Below are 8,634 nucleotides of genomic sequence, written 5' to 3' on the forward strand. Positions count from 1 at the left end.
GAGCCCTGACTGGCAAGCCAATTAAGACAGTGTTTTGACCATGCCACGCCAGATATAAGTCATCTAGCTACAGTTTTGATTGTACTGGTAGCTGTAGAAATAAAGACTATGTCTAAGAGAGTCGTACTCTGGCTTAGAAAAGGACAAAGAAAATATCATTTTCAACAGAAACAAGTTGGAAATACCCCAAAGATTCATTGCTGGGAAAATCCCCATTATGCAAATTATTTGATCTTTAATGCTATGGAGTCACTGAAATTTATAATTATGCTAAGCAGGTAATGATGAGAAAACTAGGCTTAATAGTATTTAAGAAAAAACGAGGACACAGAATTATATATTGTATACATTTCTAATAATGTTTTAAGAAGGAGAAAGGTAAACTGTAGACAGATAAATTTTTAAAACTGAAATATTAAAACTCTCATATTGAGGGCCAGGGATATAGCTAAGGGGCACAAGCGCCTGCCTGGCTAGCACAAGGTTCCAAGTTCAATCCCTAGTACTGAAAAAACAAACAAATTAACTAACTAACTAACTAATAAAATCCTAATACTGAGGATGTTAGGAAGAGCAGGTAACACATGTCTCTTACCTACAATTTGGGTTAAGAGAAAACCAGAACAATAAAATAAAATACAGAGCACTGTTGGACTCAGAAAGTGAAAGTTGGAAGTTAGGCTGAGAAGAAGACAAATGGGTCTACAATGAGTCTGCCACTCACACTGGTGGTGCCTTAAAATGCATAGTCACAAGTGGTGCTGACCTGGTGAATGACAGAATAATCCTTCAAAAAGATCTAAAAGGAAAGAAGTAGTAAATTGTTATACATTAGACATTTGAACAATATTTAGACAATAGTTCCTAAAAACACAGGTAATTGTTATAAGAATGTGCTCAAATATGAAAAACACTTTCATTCTATGAAAACAAAAGTGTAGTTACTCCTGCACAGAGTCAGTTTGTCACTATGGAATTACATCACATGTGATGTCATAATCTGACATCCAAATGAAGAGCTAGACAGAGAAAAACAGGAAAGGGAGCTGGGGAGGTGAAAACCTGCATAACAACAAAAGAATTCCCCTACTAAAAAAATGAGTCAAACATCTCTGAAACAGAAAAAGAAGGTCAGTGAATTGAATGCCCTAGAACCTTACAAAGAAGCTCAGGAAATGTAAATGTCAGTCTGTCCTTCCCCTCTGGAAATGCTCTGCAAATACTAATAATTGTTCAGGTAATGGTTACATGTAGAAGAAAACAGAAGATAAGGAATGAAATTAGTGGAAAAATAGAATAAAGCATATAGTGTAAGTCAATGTCATTGGCCAACATTTACTAAAAAATACTCCAGGCTGTCTGAGGGTTGCACAGCCTGGTTGGACCAAGGATACATAAACCGAATACAACTCAGCATGCAGTTCAGTTCACACCAAAGGCACAGGAAACAGGAATGTCAAACTGAGCTGAGTTTGGAAGATGGACAGAGGAGGTGGTTTCAAGGCAATGAAGGTGGCACTTAGGCAAACCCATCTCACTTGGCAGAAAGAGGTGAATATACCCGGTGGAGGCAGAAGAGAATATGTCACAAAACTCCCGTGCTAGTGGTGGTAAGTCAATGACACACCAGCTGCAATGTTTTTCTTTTAAAACAGAAAATCTAATGTAAGAGGGTTTTTTTTTTTTCCTGAATAAAAGCCTTTGTATTCAGGTTTAATTTGTGATAAATGAGTGGGCTTTGGATTGTAGTTCAGACAATTGGTCTCTAAAAAATTCCCTATCACTGTCCTAATCTGTTTGACCTAGAAAATAAAAAGCATAATTAGATTTACATTTTATTATATATTGGGAAGACCTAGAAGTAAGGAAGATTTGGGGCCTTACCTAACCAAAAGGCTAGCTCCTAAAAATGAATATCTAAGGCCCAGATTAAAACAACAAGAGTAGAGAAGAATTAGATTTAAATATCTTTTGTAGTTAGAAGTGACCGAATACTATGGTGACAGGTATGGTGAGTATGAAGGAATGCTGGAAATAGTCTCAAATGAGTCAGTCCAGGAGCCAAGCCACTCTCTGCAATCACATTCCCATATGACGCACACCTCTGAGATATTTCTATTGGAAGACACAGAGCATAAATGGATGAGAGAATATGGCTCTGGGAAAACTTCATTCTAAACATGGAACTCCTTGAACAGATAGAATTAAACCAGGTATACCGGCATACATTTATAATCCTGAGGCTTAGGAGCTTAGGTAGAAGGACCCTGAGTTTGAGGCCAAGCCAGGCTACACAGTGAGCTCAAAGTCAGCCTGAATAATGTAGTAATGACCCTATCTCAAAAAAGCCAAAATAGCTAAATAAATAAATAAATAAATAAATAAGGGCAATACTCATTTAATCACGCTGATGCTGCCGAGTCAGTAGCAAGAATGTAAGAAGTGCTCCACTAAGGGCCTGCTCTAATAAAAAAAAAAAAAATTAAAAATTAAAAATTAAAAATCTTTGACTAGGGTTCCATAAAATGAGTCAGTCATCTTCTCATCTCCTGTTCAGCTTTCCTTATAAATTTGTCAGTATCAAAGTCCTTCTCTGCTCTAGATACTGTGAATAATCTGATCCTAAAAATCAAAGAGACATCTATCAATAATTTGTACAGGACAAGGCTCCTTGTTTAAAAAAAAATCAGACTAAGGTTGGTGAGGCACAACTGCTCAGAACACTGACTATAATTCTAAGGAAACTGGAAGTTTTGATTCTACATGACAAAATCTCCATAGGGAACAATCTGCTGAATAATGGAGAATATAAAAATTACTTTGTGCAAACAGCTTTACGTTAAAGCCAACTCATGCTGAGCCCTGGAAAATTCACCCATAGCAGTTGCCATGTAATCATTTCTAAGTAGCAAATGCCTCCTACCTTGAAACTACAAACTGGGCAGGCCAAATAGCTCAGCGGATTAAAAAGTGCCTGTAAGTAGGCACAGGGGCTGCTGTGCCAACCCCGTCCCCCCCCCCCCCGGGGGGGGTGAGATGGCAATTGAGACTGAGCATGGTGGTGCTCGCCTGTAATCCCAGCTCTTAGGAGGCTGTAATCAGGTGGATCACTATGAGTCTGATCTAGTAGTGAGACCCTGAACACCCTGTAGACCCTTCCCTAAAATACAAGAAAAAAAAAAGTAAAGAAACTACAGACTGACACATCTCTATGAAATTTGTGTAATTCTTGCTTATAAATGTGTTATTTTTATTCATGCTTGTTAGATCAGGGAGAAAATGTCTAAAGTCTGATACACGCAAAAAGACAAAAAAAAAAAAAATCTAGGTTTATTATTTTATTCCCAATCTCAAACTTTTCTAATGCCCTTGAGATTAAAAATGAACATTCTTTGTTTCCATATTAAGAATGAGCCTGGGACGAAGTATTCAAAAGAGAGTCTAGACTCAGAAAAGAGGCGGGAATCTGAGAAATCTGGCGTCCGTCTGAGCACTCAGGTGAGCCGATCTCCGCAGCTGCGGTGAGCCAGTTACAGAGGGGGAGCACCCTAGACATTCCCAGGACCAGACTCGCTCAAACCAAGCTGGGGACATCTGTGTCCTCAGAAGGGTAAGGTGATTTGGGAAGCCCCACTCGTCCACAGACCCAGTCCCTCCAGAACAAGCAGCACAGAAAGGAGCAGGATCTGCTCTGCCTAGGTGCGGATCAGGGTGGGAGTGGAGTCATCATTGCACTGACCATTTTCTGCACAATCTTTCAGATGAGGCATGCAGGCAATCCGAGTCACTCGCTGAGATGTTGCCCCATGCGGGGTCACCCGTCGTGTAGACGCTGCCTCTGTGCAGCTGGGGGAGCTGGCCCCTGCCGCTCAGCACGTGTTTATATTCACATGTGCCTTATGTGGGAGCAGGGCCAGCAGACCACCATGATCAGGGTGAGCAGCGACTGCAGGGCTGATTGGGAGGGCAGCCGCAGGCCCCTGGGAGGGAGAAGATTTGGGAACAGAAGCACTTCTACTTTCTCTCTATGGTCTTCAAGAGAGGGCAGAGGCTCCCTGTCCTTAGATGTAGCACCTCACAGCCCCCTGCTGCCGTGGTCTGCGCCAGCAGCCATACCTTTGCTGTCTGATCATTGCGCCAGACGTTTCTTTTTTAGCATCGGTGAATAAGTTCATCCTAAAGACAGAGTGTGGGCCTGGGGAGGAGATGGTCCACCCTACTAAATTCCAGAGAAGAGTCACAGGTGAAGACAGATGAGGACCACACTTGCTTCTTTCTTAGTTTCCGATGTTCTTCTGGGTGGGCTCTCCACTTTAATTCAAATGGAAGTTAGGATTCAGCCAGAACCAGGGCTGGACAAGAGGTCTGAAGCTGAATTAAGGATTTGAAAGGCCAGAGGCCTTTGCACTGATTGTTGCTGTTATCCCTGGCCCAGGCATTGCAGGGAAGGCACTTGTGGGATAGCGCTGAGAAATTACACTCTGGGTGTCTTCTTTCCTTGACAGGGATCCCAAGAATTATCCATACCAAAGACCAATTCTCGAGGGCAAGTTGCGCGAAACCAGTGGTCCCGCACATCAGGAAGCCCATCCAGCAGGCCTCCGTCTGTAGATGAGTCCAGAAGCAGGAACACCAATCATAAGGTAGAGCTAGAGAAGCCAGGAGGAGAGGAAGAGTGAGGATGATGTGTCCACGTGCCAGCGTCCCACACTCTAAGTGCTTGACTTGTGTTAAGGGACTCAGCCCTATGAGCACTGTGAGATAAGTCTCATCTCGCCATGGAGAAAGCTGAAGCGCTGATAACAGCTTAGCCTCACACTCCAACTCTCTAGGTCTAGGGTCTGGGCACATTCTTCTTCCTCCTGTCACCCCTTCAGCAAATGCTAACCATGGCTCTCAGAAAAAAGGGTAGCAAAGTCAACCATGCCCATGCAGATGCAGAGAGTAACCCACAGATCTATTCACAAGCAGTCCACCCATCTCGGTCAGGTTTGCCTAATAATCTCACCAAGGGTATCTCTTCTGAATGACATATTAAAGAACTCTAAAACAAAAACTAAGTATGTATTCCCAACAAGGTCTTGCACACTTTAGTAATGCGGCCCTTTCACTAGAATGACTCGTTCCTACTTGTGGAAATCATCCTTCCCTGCTGAGCAGGCCTCTGTGTAGGTGTGGGGGAGAGACTTGATCCGTGGCCTACCACCTGGCCAGCACTTACCCACCAGACCCAGGGTCAGATCCTCCAGGGTGCTGGCTGAGGCCTCAGACCTACACCATTTCTCTTGCCCAGCATCCCTCCAGCTCCACGACCTCCAGGACGTCCTCAGCCTCACCCAGCCAGCATGAAGAGTCTCCACCGCCACCCCCTCTATCAGTGCAGCCCTCTCCGCAGGTGCCTACCACGCCGGCGCCCACCCCTACGGTCCCATCGCTCAACTCGCTTTCCTTCAGTGCCCCAGACTACGAGACCCCCCGGCGCAGCAAGATGCGTGAGAACCCAGAGGCCTGGGCAGAGAGCATCGTGCGAGACTTACGCGAGCCCCGGGACTCACGCTCACAGCCCTGTGATTACCCGGTGACACCGCCCACAGAGTGGCGCTCCTATGCGCAGCGCCGCCTACTCTATGGTTCCAATGAGCTGGACCGCGACTGCCTGTCGGAGCTACAGCCTAAGCAGCTGCCCAAGGGGCAGACTGCATGCGGGGAGCAGGAGCAGGAAGAGGAGGAGACAGAAGAGGCCTACTGGGCTTCTGTGAAAAAGCTGTATGAGAAGATCCCCAGCTGCGCGCGCCCCAGGCCGGTGAGCACCTCCCTCCCGCTGGCACCGGGCCTTGCCCTGGGGTGGGGAGGCCTCCTGCTAGCCTATATGGAACTCTGCCCACCCCACCCCCACCTGTCTCTGCCGCAGTCCTCCACTCCCCAATCCTTTGCAGCCCAAGCCCAAACACGCCATAACCATCGCAGTCTCCTCCCGGGCCCTGTTCAACATGGTGGAGGACAGACGCATCTACGAGAAGGAGGGTTTGGAGAAGTACATGGAGTACCAGCTCACCAATGAGAACGTGGTCCTCACCCCTGGCCCTGCCTTCCGCTTCGTCAAGGTAGTCCTTCTCCAAGCTGCCTGTCCAACAACTTGTTCTGACAGTGCCTAGATGATCGCGCCTTCCCGGGTGTATTTTCACTGAGACTCTTGAGGAAAGGACGGTACTGCAGCCCCAGATTTGGGGTGCAGGTTTCCCTAAGTGGAGCCGTGGCCCATAGACCTGTGCAAACGCCTCCAGCCCCTCCACTGAAGAAATGCACAGAAACCGCCATGAGTTTACCATCCTAGGCACTAGAAATAAAAAGCCTTATTAAAAGGGGATGGGCTTTGTAAGAAGGTAAGAAAATCAAGCTGCCATTAGGGATACGAATGTGTTCTGAACCGTGTAGCCCTTATAAGTGACCCCCTATGTAATGTACAATCATTCCTCAGTGACATCAGAAACATGCAAAAATAAATGGCATCTCCACAAATTGTGAAGTGGAAGTACTTGTGGGACATGGTGGAAACATGGGAGGAAACCACAAACCAATTCCAAAGACCAATGTTTACAAAGTAGAGAAAGTGCTCCCTTCTGCAGCACATATGCCAAGATCGGAACAATAGAGATCTGGGCCAGGGTGGCCGCTGTGTGTGAGTGATGTGTACGTTTCTGAAAAAGTCCCTGTTTTTGACAATAAAAATGACCATTAGATGGTCAATAAAGGCAGACTTTATAAAGTAAAACAGAGCCTGCAAGGGCTAGCTTGGTACTTCTCTCTACCTGTCTCCCAGAGGTAATTCGAGCAAACTGAAGGTTGTCCCAGTCTTCAGCAAGCATGCTATGCAGAGAACCAAGGGCCTCTGAAAGAAGCAGAATGCTGAACTGAATGGCCCACCCTGCCTGATCTCTGAGTGGACGCCTTGAGTTCCATCTTCCCCCAGGAGGTGCTGTCCCCCACCCTCCCAGGCCTATCTTGGGGCCCTTTTTACATCCTTCACATTTGTAACCCACAGGCCCTGCAGCATGTCAATGCTAGGCTGCGTGAGCTGTATCCTGATGAACAGGACTTATTTGATATTGTACTGATGACTAATAACCATGCCCAAGTGGGAGTGAGGCTTATAAACAGCGTCAATCACTATGGTAAGTAAAATAAATACCATGTGGAAGGCCGGCCTGCAGCTCTGGAGGAGAGAAGCCATGTTATTTTGCTAACTGTGGCCTAAGCAATGCAGTGTCTTTGATACTGACACCCCCTTCCGCGTGAGGAATGTTTATTTGCCTATGTCAGAACAAGAAAGGCCATGTTCATTTTTAACTTCAGCACACAGTTGGGCTCAAAGCTCTGGATTTAACTTGTCAAGTGTGAATTTCAAAGTCTTAATCCCAGGTCCTGCAATATATTTCTCTGTTTTATGTTTTTCACTTCTGAACTTGACTTCAAGGAGCTGTCAACCCAAAGGCTTTCTCTGTATGATCAAACTTCTTGCTCACCGCAGATCCATGTTAAGGGTTTAAAGGTTTTCACCGCTCCTTTCCACTCTTAAAATCTGATTCTCCCAGCTGTTCTCTCCCACACATCAAATCCTTACTCAAGCCAGGAAAAACTGTCTTATTCCTTTACATGGAAAATTTGATTGGCTCTATCTCCAGAGCATTTCAGTGTATTACTTTTTCTTCAATCTTTATTTTTCCTACTGTGAAATGCCTCACTTATTATTTGAGACACACTCATTCTCTTTCCTAAGTGACAGATCCAGTCTATTGGATATGTGAAATCAAAATCAGATTTAAACTGTGCACATTTCAAATTGGGGTTGCAGATGACCATATTTGTAAACGATCAAGCGGTATTACCAGCTACTATGTTTTGATTTTGTACTACTATAATTATAAGGTTGATACCTTACTGAAATACATTTTTAATGATTTTAGCTTTTAAAAATACAGCTTCCTAGTGTTACAAAGTAAAAGAATATGCATACAAAAGGCTGCACAAAGGTGTCATGTGATAATTGCTCTACAAATGAAAATATTACTTTAAACATGCAGATTCTTATGTACCTCTGTCCTTACCCCTGCTCAGCTCACTGGGGCTGGAAGCTTGTGGAATCAGTTGTTTAACTCTGATTTCTGGTCATTGACCCTTGAGCACAACCCTCTTTATAGAATAACAACCTTTCACCCCAATGAGTTAGTTATTTCCCTTTTTCTGGTGCTGAAGGCAACTTGTAACTCTCTCTGATGTGGCCTTTGTTCTAATTAACTTTTTACATGCCTCACTTCTCCACGCACTGTGATCTCCTTCTGAAGAAGGACAATGTTTTAATTATTTCTGAGGTCCAAGTGTCATCAAGTATTTTCAGGATCATTAAAATAATATTATTTCAGGATTTATAGCCTACTTTTATGTCACATATGGCCAACACTGCCTTAAGTGAAAAGTGAGAATATTTGGTTAACACCAAAGAATACATTCACTCCACTACCTTGTCCATGACTCCCCTCTACTTCCTTGGCCCAAAGCAACACTGAATATCGACCTAACTCAGATGTCCTCATATATCATGTGTAACTGTCCAGTTTATCATATATATATATATAT

The 8,634-nt window shown here is 44.3% G+C and overlaps 1 protein-coding gene across 6 annotated transcripts in view; it reads left to right on the plus strand.

Moving 5' to 3' along the window:
* The first annotated feature begins 1,032 nt into the window (after positions 1–1,032).
* LOC101565172 (cytosolic 5'-nucleotidase 1B) overlaps positions 1,033–8,634 on the plus strand; it is a 16,682-nt gene continuing 9,080 nt past the window's right edge. For 3 of the 6 annotated variants that reach the window (XR_002820307.1, XR_002820308.1, XM_023711006.1), the window contains exons 1-7: positions 1,180–1,551; positions 3,409–3,498; positions 3,762–3,935; positions 4,506–4,643; positions 5,294–5,803; positions 5,937–6,104; positions 7,043–7,172. Coding sequence is in view for 4 of the 6 variants with exons in the window: in XM_023711006.1 (XP_023566774.1) it covers positions 1,480–1,551; positions 3,409–3,498; positions 3,762–3,935; positions 4,506–4,643; positions 5,294–5,803; positions 5,937–6,104; positions 7,043–7,172 (1,282 nt within the window). In the remaining 2 variants the exon portion in view is untranslated. Of the gene's footprint in view, positions 1,125–1,179; positions 1,552–3,405; positions 3,499–3,761; positions 3,936–4,505; positions 4,644–5,293; positions 5,804–5,936; positions 6,105–7,042; positions 7,173–8,634 lie in introns of those variants that run through there. The other 3 variants (XM_023711007.1, XM_023711008.1, XM_023711009.1) reach the window with 3 other exon arrangements.

Source organism: Octodon degus, unplaced genomic scaffold (genome assembly GCF_000260255.1).
Source record: "Octodon degus isolate 3935 unplaced genomic scaffold, OctDeg1.0 scaffold00019, whole genome shotgun sequence".
Taxonomy (NCBI): Eukaryota; Metazoa; Chordata; class Mammalia; order Rodentia; family Octodontidae; genus Octodon; species Octodon degus.